Source organism: Lotus japonicus, chromosome 2 (assembly GCF_012489685.1).
Source record: "Lotus japonicus ecotype B-129 chromosome 2, LjGifu_v1.2".
NCBI lineage: Eukaryota > Viridiplantae > Streptophyta > Magnoliopsida > Fabales > Fabaceae > Lotus > Lotus japonicus.
This window is the reverse complement of record NC_080042.1, coordinates 13014733-13032409: the sequence shown is the minus strand read 5'-3', so window position 1 is coordinate 13032409 and position 17677 is coordinate 13014733. Positions and strand designations below refer to the sequence as shown.

Genomic DNA, 17677 nt, shown 5'->3' with positions numbered 1-17677 from the left:
TTTTTATTACTTCGAGCAATCTGTACACTTGCAGATTCGCTATCAAGTTTTTGGCGCCGTTGCCGGGGATTGTGTTTAGTTTATTCTCTAATTTTTCTGAATCTATTTGTTAGGATTTTTACTTTAATTCTCTTGTGCGGGTATTACTAACTTCTGTTTGTTAGTGCATGCGAGGTACAATCAGTCCTGAATCTTTGTTGTTTGATCCAGAAATCGAAAGAACTTGTCGATCTAATCGTGCACAACAGAGGAAGAAAAAGGGCCAAGCCAGAGCTACCGCTGCAATGGAAGAAGCACAAGCTGAAGCAAGAAATCGAGCTGAGTATGAAGCGAGAGTGGAAGCTGAAGTTGAAGCTCGGATTCTTCGCCAGAAAGAAGAAGAAGCTGAACGTGATGCTCAGAGACCATTGAGGGAAATCACTGCCCCTCGTATGAGCTATACATATGAGGGCAGCGTTGTCCATCCAGCAGACATACCGGACAACTTTCAGATTCCACATCATTATATTCAGTTGGTGAGCCAGCATCAGTTTGGAGGTAAAGCTACTGAGGATCCGCATGCTCACATGGACAGATTCACCAGACATTGTGAGTCTCTGAAAAGGCGTGAAGTCAGCTTGGATACAGTCCGGATGATTCTTTTTCACTACACTTTGAAGGATGTTGCAGAAGATTGGTTGAGGTCACAACCCCCTAACAACATTCGAACATGGGAGGACTTGGCGGAAAAATTTATCGCCAAATTCTTTCCATCCACACGCATCAGAAAGGCGAAGCATGAAATTTATGCATTTAAACAGAGCAAATCTGAAAATTTGTATGAGGCTTGGAAGCGATTCCAAGAACTTCTGAGGAAGTGTCCAGGTCATAATATTTCTGCCGGTGAACAAGTGGACAAATTCTACTCATCATTGTGTGAGTACGCAAGAGGTATGTTGGACGCAACAGCTAATAGTGCATTTGATTCACTGCCTGCACACAGAGCTCTTGAGATCATCGACAATTTGGCCACTAGATCTTCACAGTCGGATTATGATAGGGAGAATCGGGAAAGTGTGCATGAAGTTAGAACAAATGATGATGTTCTCGCCTCCAATAGGAAGTTGTCACAAAAGATGGATTCCATAGTACAACGTTTGGACGGTCGGAAACCAAGTGTTGAAGATGCTGATTTTGACGAGGAAGTGAAGGCAATGGGTAATCCTCAAAACAACCCTTACTCAAATACCTACAATCCGGGTTGGAGGAATAACCCTAACTTCTCATGGAGAGATCAAGACAAGTTTGGAAATTCGAGGCAGTACTCTAATAAAAGGGGTTATAGTCAAGATCAAAAACCTCCGTCCTCTCAAGAGCAAGGAAGTGGAAAGAAGAGCCTGGAAGATATTGTGGGAGAACTGGCACAAGCTACTAGCAAGCTTCAAGTGTCGACAGATAGCTTCATCAAAGAATCCAGAAATATCTTTAAGAATCAGGAGGCTTCGATAAAAAATTTGGAGAATCAGGTCGGTCAAATTTCCAAACAGTTATCTGAGAGACCTCCAGGTATGTTTCCTAGTAACACTGTGCCTAATCGTAGGGAGAATTTTTCTGCTGTTACTCTAAGAAGTGGAAAAGTTATGCATGGAATTGAAAAGAAAAAAAATAATTAAAAGAATAAGAGTGAGACTGGGAATAAAAGTGAATCTGAAGTGATAAGTAAGGAAAAAGAACAGAGTGAAGATAGGATAGTGAAAGAGAGAAAAGTAGATTTAGAAAGTAATAAGTTTACAAAAGTTCATTTTCCCCCTTTCCCCACTAACATAGCAAAGAGGAGGTTGGAGAAGCAATTCTCCAAGTTCGTTTCTATGTTTAAAAAGTTGCGTGTAGACCTCCCATTCTCTGAAGTTTTAGAAAAGATGCCTCAATATGCCAAGTTCATGAAGGAGATACTTTCTAAGAAAAGGAAGTTGAGTGAAGAGAATGACATCGTTGAGCTTACTGAGGAGTGTAGCGCTATTCTGCAAAAGAAGCTTCCACCTAAACAAAGGGACCCAGGTAGTTTCACTCTACCTGTTAATTTTGGGGCTTCAAAGGAAGTGAGAGCTTTATGTGATTTGGGGGCAAGCGTCAACTTAATGCCCCTATCAATGTTCGAGCGACTTAATGTTGGAGAGCTGAAGCCAACAATGATGATGCTTCAACTAGCAGACCGCTCCATGGTGACTCCTTGGGGAGTTGTTGAAGATGTGCTAGTGAGAGTAGGAGAGTTTGAGTTCCCGGTGGATTTTGTGATAATTGATATGGACGACGACTCTAAAATACCATTGATTATGGGAAGACCGTTCCTAGCCACTTCACAAGCGAAAATAAATGTGGGAAAAGGAACAATATCTTTAAGGGTAGCTGATGAGAAAATCACTTTCACCATATTTGACCTGAAGCCAAAGAAAATTGAGAAGAATGATGCATTCTTGGTAGAGATGATGGACGAGTGGAGTGATGAGAAGTTGAAGCAGTTCTTCCTTAAAGAAAAAGCTGGAGCATCAAATAAGAAGAAAAAGAAAACAACGCAGAGCGACCAAACTGAGAAAGTCTACTCAATGAGCATGGTTGTCAACTCAGAGCAGAAGGAGGAGAACCCGGGAAATCAAGCTGAACCAGTTCATCTTGAAAGCGTTGTGGCCAACATGGAGCGGAAAGAGGAGAAAGCGAAAGGAGAGCCCTTCATATGGAAGCCAAAACATAAGAAAGATGAGAAACCTCCTATCCCTTTTAACTCCAAATTGAATAACTGTGTTCACGCTTTTGAGATTGCTTGCAAGAACATGGTGAAAATGTGTGCTGAGTTTAAGGAACCTGGAAGTGCAATGCACTATGGGGTAAACCCCGGATAGAATCCTTAGTCCGGTGAAGTCTAACAAAGACTATAAAATTGTGCTTCTTGGGAGACAACCCAAGCGGTAGTTTTAGTTTTAATTTCATTTTCGTTTTGCTTTCTTAATTTTAATTTTTTTTTTTATTTCCGGTTTCATAGTGTTAGTTTTGAAAAAAAAAAATTGATAGAAAACGTTTCTGGAATTTCCTGCGCGGATTCTGCGCTGTTCCCAGGTATAAGTTCGCGCAAATGCGCAACTGGAAACCAATCTGGAATTTTTTTTGAGCGAGAATCTCCTCTCTTTTCGCGCAAATGCGCGGCTATACGTGGTTCTGGAAAATTTTGCGCGAGTTTTGCCTGGGCTACTGTGTTAAATATGGCGCAATTACGCCAAAAGTTTTTTTTAAAAAAAAAAAAAAAAACAAAAAACATATGCTTTTTAGTTTGAGTCTTTATTTTTGTTTGAGTCTTAGTATTCTCATGAGTTATTTGAGTTATAATTGTGGTAGTTTAATTGTGTGTTCATTTTTACAAGGACTAAGTGATTTACATGATCAGAATTGAGCTGGAGGGTCCAGCTGACAGAGTCCTGGTGCTATCACTGTTTGCACCCAATCTGAGTACAGGGAGTTTTACTGAACCACTCATCTCTCAGTTAATTTCATGATCATGCATTTAGCATTTAGTTATTTAGATTGCACACACTAGTATGCACATGCCTTGGATTCGTGGTATTCACACTTTTGTGCTTGAATAATGCTTGTTGTTTTTAATATTTATTCTGAGTTTGATGCTAGTTCTTATAATAAAAAGTGTTTGTTGCATGAGTGTGAGTGAAACTTGTGGAACATGTGGAGAGTTGGGTATTAAAGACTTGAGTGAGTTTTGGAAAAGTGCAGTAAGGTTATTAAGATTCCAGGTTAGTGGGGATAATGCATAAAATATGTAGTTTCCTTTTAATCTTTATATTGAGTCTACACTCTTTTTGGCTGTGAGGTTACAAAAGAGACACACATGTGAAAGTAAAGCTAAAGTGCTAAAAATGAAAAAAAAATAGGGAAAGAATGTGAGTAAGGGAATAGGAAGTATTTGCACCACTGAGCATACCCTCAATCATATTCTGACCTTGTTAAATAAAAGAAAAGAATTTCGCCCTGAGTTGGTAATAACTGTGAAGGGTTGGGAAAAAGCTAAATTGAAAAAGAAAGGAAACATGTGTGTGCTCAGAATAAAATAAAACTGTTGGCCATCATTAGTGCATTCTCAATATGGGGTTGGGGAAATAGGAATAAAATGTGAAACCCCACATCTTGGTATTTTCTATAATTCTTGTTTGCACTTACTGAAGGTTACTTAGTTTTTTTAAGCTTGATTCTCTGCATGAACTATTTTGAGGAACTCATCTCATGCATCTTTTGTGAAAATATGTATAATAGCATCTTACTTTGAAATGTTTTATTGAGCTTGAGGGCAAGCAACCTTAAGTTTACGCTTGAGGACAAGCTGTCGTTGAGTATAGGGGTGTGATGACCCGGGATTTAAGGCTATTTTCCTGGTTTATTTGCATGTAGTTTAATATAGTTTTTAGGATATTTCGGTCATTTTAGGACACTTTAGGCTTAGTTCATGCATTTTAATGTTTTCATTTAGTAGTATTTTTCTATATTTTTTATGTTATTTTTATAGATTTCATTAGGATTTAATCAAGTTATTTGAATTCGGTATCTTACCATATCTTCTAGTTAATCTCTATTATTGGTTTTTAATTATTTTCCTTTATTATTATTGTTATTTTAGGAGAAGATGTGGAATCAATGAGCAAATCAAGGGAGAGAGCCAAGAATCTCGAAGTCTGGAGCAATCTGGATTTCTTTGCGCTAGTTCTGCACCAATTTCTTGTTGCATTTCGCGCAGACGCGCCAAGGAAGTAGCTGCTGGAAAATTCTGCGCCAATTTTGTGCGAGTTCCTTCACGAAGTTCGCGCATTTGCGCGAAATATCTGTCAAACTCTATTTAAGTGCGTTTTAAACCTAATTTAGATACTTTTTCACGTTAGAACTTGGGGAGCTGCGTTTTTGGGTTTTTGCATAGAGCTTACTTGGTTCTTTGTCAAGATTTTGAGGTTTGGCTTGAATTTTGATTTGTTTCCATGACTATGTTAGGCTAAACTCCCTTTGTGTTAGGGTGATTGATCTAGTTTTCTTTCAAGTTATGTTTTGAACCAAGTTTCAGTTATTATTATGAATTCTATTTTATGTCTTGAATTTCTCCTCTGTTTCAATTGAAACTTTCTATTGCAATAGTTTGTCATACTATTTTCTATGCAATTGGAAAATTGGTAGAATTTAGGGATTTGGGGAGAAGTTGAGCAAGGGTCTGTGCACCTTAGGAATAAGGGTAACGAATTGCTTGTGTTTGCCTGAATTGAATTGAACTTTATCTCTAATTAATTAGGATTAGGTACTAAGGAATTAGCTATCACTAATTAATTGGAAGGGACACTTATGCAAGGAATTGATAAGTGGACAATTAGGTTTAGCACCTTGATAATCTATTGAATTCATAATTATAACTGTTTGGGAAGATACATTGGGAGAAGGTTAACGAAATCAGGATCTCTAGCGCGCTTTTAAATTGAATTCACTTCAACCGTGTTATTTGCTTTATTTTATTTTATTGCAGTTAAGTTTCATACCAACAATCATTCATCTCTCTATTTTTATTTTTTATTTTCACGTCCTTTCATTCTACGTTTAGTTAATTTAGAGTATAAACTACGCAATCCTTGTGGTTCGATCTTTTTATTACTTCGAGCAATCTGTACACTTGCAGATTCGCTATCAAAAGACATTTCAAATATTTGTAGAGAGCCAATAAGTTCAACCACCTTGATACTACCAATATCCTGAGCCTCCTCAATAGTTGTAACCTGCATATCAAACCTTTTAGGCAGTGTCCTGAGAATCTTCCTGACAAGCTTTTCTTCAGACAGCTGCTTTCCCAAGGCAAAAGATGCATTTTCCATATCACGCACTCTCATGTGAAAATCAGATATTGTTTTATCATCCTTCATCTTCCGGTTCTCAAATTGTGTAGTAAGAAGTTGGAGCCTTGACAATCGTACTCTGGTGGTTCCTTCATGAGCAACCCTGAGAATTTCTCAGGCATCCTTAGAAACTGTGCAGGTATTGATCAGTCTGAACATGTTTTTATCAACTCCATTGAAAATTGCATTCAGTGCTTTTGAGTTACCCAGTGCTTCGTCATCCTCTTCTTTGGTCCAGTCTTCCTCAGGCTTTAGTTCAGTAGTTGAGGTGCCTTCTTTGTCACTTTTCACAGGTTGCTTCCAGCCTTTGATAATTGATTTCTAGATCTTGCTATCAATTGATCTCAGAAACGCAATCATACGTGCCTTCCAATAATCATAGTTGGTGTCATCCAAGATTGGTGACCTATGAACATATCCTCCCTCCTTTGTCGTTGTCCATAATACCAGAATAGAAATTCCCTAGATCTCACCGAAGCATAACAGGGGGGGCCTGTACTGATGCCAATTGAAATTCTGGCAACCGTATGACAGATGTTCTACCAAATGTATAAGACATCTTGTATAACATAACACAGATAAGAATGTTCAGATATGCAAGTTAATGAACAGAAATAACAAAATCAACTCAAGAGATTGGTAACCCAGTTCGGTGCAATATCATCTACGTCTGGAGGGTTTTCACCCGAGAAAGATAATCTACTATTATAGAGAAACAAGTACACAAAATGTTTTAACTTAGCAGCCCATGTTCACTGCATTTTCTACCTAACTCTACCCGTGGTTATTACTTAGACCTCTGCCTAAGTACGAGAGCCCCTCTCACTTTCTTACACACAATCACTGCCACAGTGATTGATCTCTAACAATAAAGAGCAAAGACAGATCTCAAGATCACACAACTATCACAAACAACTCTCAGCTAAAGCAACAACATAAAGTTGTTGAGAGAACAATAAGTATGAACTCATAATAAAACCCTAATTACACGTTCAAAAGCACACCTAGCAACTAGGTCTTGGGTCTTCAAAAGTAGCAGTCTTTTAGGCCTTGTCTTCGATGGGCTTGAAAGATCAAAGAGTCCATACACAAAACAGGAAGTTGTTTCACTAAAACCAGTAACAATTCTGCAGCAAATCTTTTTACAAAAGATTTGAATAACAGATAAAAGACTTCCATATATAACTTCAAATCAAATCCTATGAGCACGATTTAATTACACTTGATATATTCCATGAGCGGCGCACATAAGCTTCTTGAATAACCCTGACTTGAATATCACGAACTCAATCCAAAGCTTCTAGAACAAAAAATTCAAACATACATCATGTCACAGCACGATGTTACACCATCTTGTCTCACATCTTGACACACAATAACAAAGGAATAACATGGTTTGATTAACCAACCCCTCAATTAAGGTTTTCTAAGTCCATCCCAAAACTTAGTTAGAACATGCAAGCTTGTTAGATTTTGATCAAATCCAACCATAAGGGATTGTGTACCCTCCTACCATGTCAGATTTAGCGACATGTCCCTCAATCAGGGTATTCCGGGTCCATACCAAGTATTAGTACGAACACACAAGCCTTTTCACCAATTCGCTCTAGCCATAAAGGGTCGTGCTCCCTCATACTTGGTCAGATTAAGGAACATATCCGTCAACAATGATATTCCAAGTCTAGTCACGATACCTTCTAAACAAAGGCACCTTGAGTCTTCCTAGGATTTATACATGCTCACAAGACCGTCAAGAGATAGGTACCTTCCTTAGCTACCACCACTACTAGAAAATGCTCAAATTACGACGAAATTTTGCGACGAAAAATATTATCGTCCCAAAATAATTAGTTTGTGGCGGATTTGGCGACACTTTCTCGTCACTAAGGTTTTTAAAAACATTAATTTAACATTTTAGGACGGAATAAGAATTTTGTGTCAATTTAGAGACGAAGTTAGGTAAATCGTCGCAAATGTGCGACGGACAAAAAAATTCAGTCCCAATTGAAACATTTATTTTGGAGGGAAGCATGACGCCAACTTTGGGGAAGCAATAATTTAACTATTCCGTCCCAATTTGTGACGCAGTTTGCAATAATTTTCCGTCACAAATGATTTTTAAAAGTATAATCTTTATTTTGGGACGGAGTTTGTATTGCGTCACAATTTAGTGACGGACTTATATAAACCGTCGCAATGTGGGGACGATATTTATATTCCGTCACAATTTGAATATTTAGTTTTGGGAGAAAATCAAGACGCCAACTTTAGGGACACAATATTTTAACTATTCCGTCCCAATTTGTGACGGAGTTAGCAATAACTTTCCGTCACATATATTTTTAAAAGTATAATCTTTTGTATGGGACGGAGTTTGTCTTCTGTCACAATTTAGTGACAGACTTATATAAACCGTCGCAATATGGGGACAACATTTATATTCTGTCACAGTTTGAATATTTAGTTTTGGGGGGAAATCAAGGCGCCAACATTGGGACGCAATATTCTAATTATTTCGTCCCAATTTGTGACAGAGTTAGCGATAATTTTCCGTCACAAATGTTTTTTTAAAAAATTATCTTTTTCTTTGGAACGGAGTTTGTATTCTGTCACAATTTAGTGACGCAGTTATATAAACCGTCACAATGAGGGGACGACATTTATATTCCGTCCCTATTTGAATATTTAGTTTTGGGTGGAAATCAAGGCGCCAACATTGGGACGCAAATTTTTCGTCACAATATTTGGGACAGACTATCTTCCGTCATTTCAAAATTGTTATTTTCGTCACTAATTTCGTCCCAACCTTACGACAGAATAATTACATTCTGTCGAAAAAATAACTTATTACATTCCGTCCCTACCTTATGACGGAATAATATCATCCGTCACAAAGAAATTTATTCAAACCGTCGCTAATTTTGAAAAATATAACGTAAAATATTCCGTCCCAAAAAATTGCGACGGAGAACTTATTTTGTCACAAAAATAATTATTCATTTCGTCGCAAATACTGTCACGATAATTCATTATAGTCCGTTATTATGTTCGTCGCCCATGTGCGACGGAACATTAAATTTCGTCCCAAACATTTTGCGACGAGCGATATAGCGACGCAAGTTTTTGCGTCACAATTCCGTCCCAAAATATTTTAGGGACAGAATTTTTAACTGTTGTGCGACGGACTTGTCCGTCCCAAATTAGTGTTTTTGTAGTAGTGCACAAGAGACAACAAATAAAAATTTGATCCCAAAATAATAGGAATCAAGACCGACTTAGAGCAGAAATTTAAATATTGTATAACTGATGGGAAATTTAACACAAATAACAACAACAACTCATCAAACAGAGTAATATGAAACAGATAATAATTTTCCCAACTTGCAAGAACCAGTGAGGAGTAATAACAAAAAACACAACAACTAAAAATCACAAACAAAGAGACACCAAGATTTTAACGTGGAAAAACCTTATCAATGTAAAAAGTAAATAACTATGTGTACAAGCTAGTAATCAAGCTCCACGACTGTGATCAAATTAGGGTACAAGTGAGTATCAAAACACAACACAAATTTACAGAATAATTGGCCAATCAACTAAGCAAAAAACTCAAAATAGAGAACTTAGAGAATCTGGAAAATTAGAAAATACTACTGTTGTCCACGCCCAACTACTTTCACCTCAAACAACTTCTCCTCGATCCAACTGTCCAAATTGAAGTAACACGAATCACGATCCTGCAGTCAAAATTGCAGCCCAATCACGAATTTCTCTCTTACTCTAACGGACCCCTCTCCACCAAAGTAAGTGAGACATCAATACACCAAAAATGGTCTTTAACAGCGGTTGAAAATAGCCTTTTACAGCGGTTTTCAGCGGTCCAGAACCGCTGTAGATCTCGCCGCTGTAAAAGCCTTAACAGCGGTTCTAACCGCTGTAAAAGACGCATTATTTACAGCGATTTTTAGGTTTAACCGCTGTAAAGCCTACAACAGCGGTTCTTTTGTGTAACCGCTATACATGGATATTCTTTTACAGCGGTTTCTGAACTTTAACCGCTGTAATTGAGTTAACTATTCACAATTCTTTTTTCAGCCCCTGAATTTTCCCACCTATTCAGCCATAAGATCAACATTTTCTCTACAGCGTATCAATACCAATAAATATTAAAATATATAAAATTTTCAAAAGCATCATAAATCTAAAACAATTTCTAAAGTGCATAATATCAACATCTAATAGATTAACTACTAAAAAAATTTGTTAACTACATAAGCGGGCCACTCATCTTTAACTTCACGCAATTGCTCTTGATTATATAAAACTTCATGTAAATAAATAGACATGTTTATAAACAGATCAAAAGTACAATTTATAAATGTGATTTGATATGTATATGAATCAAGTCTAATGATAACAGCAAGAGGATATAGAAAGCAATCAAATGCAAGTTTTCTCATCTTTGTGCAGTACCAAAGCCAATTCCAGAAAGATACTTACAAGCAAGGAAGAGGCTTTAGTGGAAGAATAAAAAGATGTCCTAGGTATGAGGAAATTAAACAAGCCATATGTATCTGGAACATTAAGCAACCCAATATAAAACTTGAGGTCAATTGCTCAAATATTGGCAAAGTTAGAAAATGAAAAGAAGGGAGGCAAAAGGAGTGAAATCTGACATGCAAACCCAGATAAAATGCCACAAAGGTGTCCAAGTAGTGAGACATTTTGCATGAGAAGCTGGAATACTACCAACAAAAAGAATGAATACCTACAACATAATATGTTCAATTAGCATTATCATAAAGGGAATGATCAAGATAAAATTAATAATACAATATTATAAAAAACCAAACTCACCACTTGGGAGGCACATTAAACAACCCAAACACACTGCAGAATCAATAGAATACGTTAGTATATTAGCAAACCCTCAAAGATTCACATTGTGTAACATAGCACATATATCAAATGTATAGTGTGTTTTAAGTAGAACAAGCAAACAAAATCATTGCAAAGGGAACAGGTCACCGAAGGTGCATTATTAAAACGGAATTTCAAGTCTCCCATTTCAGAGATAACATCAGCAAAATAATTAGCATAATCTATGAAAACTTGTTAAAAATACTACTATTTCAGCATCTTGAAGTGCTGCCAGGACATCGTTTCTACCAAATTATCTTAAAGGAAAAAAGGTGATTAATATGAACAAATTAAATTGCATTTTTCAAAAGTGGTGAATTCCCAACCTCCTGGATTGAACTCCACTCAGGCTAGTCTCTATAACAATCATGGAAAATACTCCTGAGAAACCAATCACACACTCATTCATGAGGTAATCAAATTTAACAAAAGGATTGTATGTCACCAGCAGTGCTATGAGAACATGGAATATGCAACTAAAACATGTCCAAATCTACGAATAATAACCCGAGGATCAGCCGATTAAAACAACTACAAGAGCCTACTGCTTCAAACAGGCAGCAATTAGTCCACTATAAGCATACCCAAACAATTATCTACATTGACTGAACAATAGTAATGGAGCTGGAAAAAAAAAGGATATACCTGGAAACCGTGACACAACAGCAGAAGGCAAGAAGCATATCTCAGTGAAGGAATCATATCCAACCAGAAGACAGACCAAGTAAATTGATCCACACACAACAACCACTGCAGAAGTGGGGAATGGAATGCTTTCCCACCATTGATTTACCCTAGTAGACACCCCAAGCAAGGAAAATAAAACAAAAGCCAGTCCTAAAAGACAATCAGAAATACCATCCCCAAAATAAATTTGACCAGTCAAGGGGAGAGGAATGCACCAAGATGAATGCCTTTATCTCAACGTACCTTCAAAAATAAATTTTTACTCAAGCCACCCTCTAAATTTCCAACATATTTTGCCTGAAGGAAAATGGACAACGAATCATAAAAGTAAAATCATTAAAACAATGAACATGATATACAAGATACAAGATATATTATTACTCAAAGGCTTTTTACCTGGGCTTCAACAGTCAAAACAACTGGATGCTCATACTGGGAAAATTCAATTTGAAGCTTCTGGGGAAACAAGACAAGATATATTGAAGCAATTAATCTCAAGCATGAAGTAACATGCATAAATAAAATTACTGCTGAATCTAGGGGTAACTCAAATTGCATAATCAAATCAACTCAAAGAAAGATGAATTGAGAGAAAACAATTGTCTTCGATTCAGAGAAATTTACACTGATCAGAGAAGCTGACTCTCATTAATACGAATGCAGTTCCCAGGCAACTAATATATGGATGCTGTAAATGCATGAAACTATTTTAGGATTGAACATTTCGTTGTTTTGTTTCTCTTATGTAAATATCATCGAGATATTGCTAATAAGGACAGATTTTCATTCCCTTTTTCCTGATTCTAATTAATTAAAATTACGTACAACAGGCTATGAATATTAGACCTTGTATATTGTACAAACCACTAAATCAAATTACTTATTATTAAATCCTTTCAAGTTGATATTAGAGCTCCCAATGCTTCTGCATCTAAAGCCTAGCGGCCGTCATGTAGAACGAGCTAGCAGGAATCGGCAATGGATCCAATAGAATCACTGCTGGTGCAGTAATGATGATACCAGAAGTGTAACTAATTTGCTTGTCCTTAGCCATGGAGGACTGAGTAGTGTAGATACCATCAAATCAAAATCGAAAGATAAAAAATTACACTGAGTGCAGAAACTGACTCTTATGAATATGAGTGCAGCAGTGCCCTGGCAACTAACCTATGGAGTAGTAGAAACTGTAACTGAAACACGTGAAAGCTACTAACCTAATGGCAAGTTATTGTTTGGATTCTCATTCAGATCTTCTAGAATCAATTATGCTTCTACAAAAGCTACTAGGAGTAGCTTCTCCTATAACCCATTCTCCCTACAGCCTGAAAATCTTCAGTATATCCAAACATGCACAAACTAAGTAATCAGTACACTACATTCATTAGGATAACACATAAAGCCAACAATTTTGCAAGCAGCAATGTAAGGATGTTCCAATTGTGAAAATCTCCTTATGTTCATGTCTATTTGGAATGAATAACAGAGGCACTGATCAAAGATGAAAATACCCAGTTGGATGAGAGAACCGAACCTGTAACCGTGCTAGAAGTTGTTCCTTTGAGAGACCCATGAGCGGCGAAATGGTGCTGGTGGCTGAATCAGAAAGGCGATGAGAGCATGAGAATAAGGATAAGAGAAGAATAAGGAATGCACGAGAAAAATTACCTTATGAGGACAGGGCAACGAACTACATGGACGAAGAGACACAAAACAAGAGCGGCATCGACGCAGCAGGAACGGCGGCGGCCGCGGAAGGGACGGTGGAGGTACGAGCAAGCTTTGAGAGAGGAACTGAACTGATAAAATTAAGGGTTTGCGGTTACGGGATTGGTAAAGTTAGTGGGGCTGTAAATTAACGAAATCAGTAAGGAATAATATACACATAAATTGCTTTGAATTACCAATATATCTCTCTAGCCCAGTCCTCATTCTTATCTAAAATCTACATCCCACCCCATTTTATATAGAGGCAAATTTAGTGACGAAAAATATTTTTCATTAATAATTAGTTATTATTTAAATTGTTAATCAATAATTTCAAAAAAAAATCAATATAATCCAATAAATTTAAAAATGAAAACATCACAATCCTCCTCATTCTCTCAATCGCGTTTTTCCTCCGTAAATTCATAATGCAAATTATGCAATAGCACACCTGCCCGATTTACAAACCATATCTCGAACATAGTGAAACATGCTTGTGTTTTCATATTTGGTAATAATTCAATTTTAATCAAAATAATCTCTTTATACCTCCAATTTTCAAAATTGGGTTGTAGGCCAAAAAAGGAACACAAATGGGTGAAGAAAATAGAGAAACAAAATTATGAAAATATGAAGTGGATCTGAGGTTATTAGAGCCCAACGAGGCGGTGGAGCATCGTTTTTAACAAAATCCAACAATATCTAAGACCAACAGAGCGTTCGCTCACAACTTCAAGGGGTGAAATTCACAAGAAGTAGTTGAACAAGTGGCTTTAGGGATGTGCGATTCACGTTCTGGGGTTCAGGTTGCAACAAAACTTTGAGGCATGGAGGTGCCATGGGGTTTCACATTGTGGGACAGTGGAGCCGTGTTAAAGGGAGTAAAGGCTTGGTGGTGGCCGTTTGTGGTGAGAAATATGATTTGGAGATAGATGGGACGTGGACTTAACAGACAGAGTGAATGGTTTTTTTAAATTTAATTCAGTAAAATTATTTTCATAAATTAATGTATGATAGTGTATATGCATTAAATTTATTTAAATTTTTACTAATTAGTAATTAGTTTTTAGTAGTGAGGAATTTGTTTTCGTCACTAAAATTTGCCTTTATAAAAAATGGGGTGGAGTGTAGATTTTTAAAAAGAATGGGGTGGAGTGTCATTCTTGCAAATCTTGAGGGGGTGAGTGTATTTTACTCTAAGATTTTTAAAGGTATTGGGTTCGAATCCCGTATGGAACACTGCTTCCAGGATTTTCTTTTAACAGTGAATATTTACAGCGGTTTGCTAGTAAGCGCTGTAAAAAGTGGAACTTTGTTATTTAAAGCGGTTTCTATACATAACCGCTGTTAAATATCGAGATTTTTACAGCGGTTCACAAAACAACCGCTATAAAAGGCTGTATTTTGCTCCGTGTTTTCGTTTTTACAGCGGCTGCAACCTTAACCGCTGTAATAGGGGCGCTGTAAAAGTCCTTTTCTGGTGTAGTGCATGTGGGCTTGACTTATTTAGACTTTTCTCTACATAGGAAAGGAGCCCAAACCCCAACAATAACCTTCAAATAGTTCAATACACAAGGCTTTGTTTATGCTTTCAGTTTTATTCTCAACATCCAAAGTGATAACTCTATTATATTTTTCTGTTTCCTTATTAACAAACTTTATTTTTTGTTATCATTATGAGTGTTAGTTGGGAAAAAGTTGCATAAAATAAATTAGTTGAGAAATTTGTTATTAGTTGTTATATAAGTTTTACGAACGTAACCGCACTTTTGAAAAGATATTTGAAGTTAGAGTTGGATTTGTGCGAACAAATTACAAGCACTAAAAGTTTAAAACACTGTATGTAAAGGTTGAAAGCCGTTCCAATGCCGTTTGAGCAATACACAGAATTGTTTTCCTTTAGTTTATTCTAGAGATTAATGCACTGCGACCACAGTTATTTATTTCTCCTCTTTCTTCATTGCTAAGAAAAATGAACTCATGCAATGTCAAAACAAAATGCTTTACTTGTTATCTCCGTTCCCAAGTGGCGGGATCTTATGCCAAATAATGGTCCTAGTTTTCTTTTTCTTTTAAGATCGGGCTACCGAATATATGATGGACACTCCTCTTCTAGCTAGCCTATTCCATCCCAAAAGCAAAGAAATAAATCAGATCAAATTCAAATAATATTCACATTCATCCAAACAGATAACATCCAAGTATACACTTCAAAAAGCTACTTTCATGTTTTCCATATCATGTAGTTGGTTATGATGATGATTGCGAATATGAAAAGTTCCTGATCAATGCCCATGCTTGCATACCTAGGGCCAGTGGACGTGACGAACTTGTAATGAGACACGACTCGTTCTTAATGCAAAACTACGATAGATGCTTTCATACAAGAAACAAATATGATGGAAGTCAAAAGTTTATTTTATTAAGGCCTAGAACCCCCCTTCATGGATCTTGCATGGTGCCATGTCAATATCAATGAAAAAGGAATGGGGATGGAATCACAACGAATAGAAATTTTAGCAGAGAGCATATGTTATCGCTCCTTTGCTGTGTACACTGTACCACACTTTTATGTCATTTTTTTTTCTTTTATTATTCTCCATCATATTGATAATTGGGTTAAAAACTATAACCGTCCCTAAACTTTGAGCGAGTTTTGAAAACCGTCCCTCGCCGGAAAATTATCTGAAAACCATCCTCAGACTATTAAAAATAATTTGAACCCATCCCTCCGGCCACCATAGGTCCGGCCAACGTGCTTACGTGTGGGCTGAGATCCTACGTGTACTTCCACGTCAATTAATGAGTACCAGGTGGAAGCTTATGTATGCCACGTCAATAAATAAATACATATAACTTTTTTTATTTCAAATAGATTATTACTGATTAAAAAATTAATCTCACAATCTCAATCACCAACACAATCACACAATCCTTATCTTCTGCATCATCCAGATTCACCAACACCAGCCAACACGTCCACCATTCTCTGCATCATCATCTCCAATCCTTTGCAAAGGAAAAGCCCACAATCACCACCATCCTCTACATCATCACCAACACCAGCCACGAACTCCACCACCCCCTCCATAAAAAACCATCTCCAAGTCCTCTTCTTTCATCTTCCAAAGCCAAAACCCAGAAACACAAGTTGTTTCTGATGCAGGAAGGTTCGATCTGGCCGTTTATCGGTTTATCGTCCAAAGAAGAGAAGAAGTATGTTTCGTTGCAGATATGGGGTTGCAGAAATGGGTTTCATTGCAAATCTGACCGCTTGAACGTTAACCCATTTGAATCCTATTGGGTTTCTTTGAAGATTTGGGGCCGTTTATCCGTTTGAACCATCCAAGATCTCATAGATAAGGAACCACCTCTGATCGGAGCCACCCGTTTCACGATCTGGGTTCTGGGTTTTGGGGGTCGGGGTTGCGGTGAGTGGGGTTGCGGGTTGGGGCTTCTTGGTTCTCTGATCGGAGCCACCCGTTTCACGATCCAGAGGAGTGTATTTTGGTTTTTTCGATTCAAATCAAAGCTGTGAACTTTCCTTTTCTTCTGGGTTTGTTCTTAGTTTTTTTCTCTTCTTCTTCTTCTTCCTGTGAAGTTAGCTTTTTTGCTTGATTATCATTGGAAAGAATTGATTATGGGCTTTGATTTAAATATTCATGTAACCTGCTTTCATATACATAAGAAATAGAACTGAAAGTGTTTTAGAAAGAATCGATGGTCCACTCAATTTCTGGGTTGGTATGAAATATTAAATTCATGTGTTGTGTGTGTCTATGCTTTAAATTTGTGACCATAGCATGTAATTGGTTAATCGATTCTGATGAATTTAAGGAAAAAACCATTTTGTGTTTTTAGTTTTTAATTTTTTCTTGGGTTCTTCATTTTTCTCAATTTTTTGATATTTTATCTATGAGTAACATGAAGATGATGATGAAGAACATGAACATTCAATGTTTATGGGCTATTTGTTAATTACTAGTTTTAGGGTTAGTGTGGTTGTTAGGGTTAATTTGGGGATTTAAGGTAAAATTAGGATATTAGGGTTAATTACTTAATTCAGTTAATTAGAGATTTTTTATTTTTTATTTTAAAAAAATACACATAGGACTCATTAATTGACGTGGAAGTACACGTAGGATCTCAGCCCACACGTAAGCACGCTGGCCGGACCTGTGGTGGCCGGAGGGATGGGTTCAAATTATTTTTAATAGTCTGAGGATGGTTTTCAGATAATTTTCCGGCGAGGGACGGTTTTCAAAACTCGTTCAAAGTTCAGGGACGGTTATAGTTTTTAACCCTTGATAATTTTATCTAAAAGAACAAAAAAAAAAAAATATGCGTTTGAACCCTTCCGCTAGGATTTCTCATTCATGTGGTACGCGGACGGCAGCAGTGAACGCGGCCCATCCGCCAAGGCATGGCACGAAGCATATGTTATCGATCCCAACGGCCACCTA

General features: G+C 37.1%; 3 protein-coding genes across 8 annotated transcripts; 2 read left to right on the top strand and 1 right to left on the bottom strand.

Moving 5' to 3' along the window:
• The first annotated feature begins 284 nt into the window (after window positions 1–284).
• On the top strand, window positions 285–1652 carry LOC130736080 (uncharacterized). Its single transcript, XM_057587931.1, has one exon. The coding sequence runs from the start codon at window positions 285–287 to the stop codon at window positions 1650–1652; it is 1368 nt and encodes a 455-aa protein (XP_057443914.1).
• Window positions 1653–1898: 246 nt separating this feature from the next.
• Window positions 1899–2876, top strand: LOC130736079 (uncharacterized). The gene has a single exon (XM_057587930.1). It carries the CDS (start codon window positions 1899–1901, stop codon window positions 2874–2876), a length of 978 nt encoding a protein of 325 aa, XP_057443913.1.
• A 6479-nt stretch (window positions 2877–9355) lies between these two features.
• On the bottom strand, window positions 9356–13370 carry LOC130737624 (rhomboid-like protein 15). 6 transcript variants are annotated; one of them, XR_009018820.1, is made up of 9 exons: window positions 13176–13370; window positions 13042–13103; window positions 11907–11966; window positions 11754–11807; window positions 11469–11617; window positions 10761–10793; window positions 10580–10671; window positions 10404–10477; window positions 9356–9608 (listed from the first exon to the last, which is right to left on the bottom strand). XR_009018820.1 is itself a non-coding variant. In XM_057589442.1 (9 exons), the coding sequence occupies exons 5-9, from the start codon at window positions 11504–11506 to the stop codon at window positions 9554–9556; spliced, it is 324 nt and encodes a 107-aa protein (XP_057445425.1). In that variant the 5' UTR covers window positions 11507–11660; window positions 11754–11807; window positions 11907–11966; window positions 13042–13103; window positions 13176–13370; the 3' UTR covers window positions 9356–9553. The 6 variants fall into 6 exon arrangements, 2 of the variants coding, with proteins under 2 accessions (XP_057445425.1, XP_057445424.1); XM_057589442.1 differs by having other exon boundaries at window positions 9356–9640; window positions 11469–11660; XM_057589441.1 differs by having other exon boundaries at window positions 9356–9640.
• Window positions 13371–17677: the final 4307 nt, after the last annotated feature.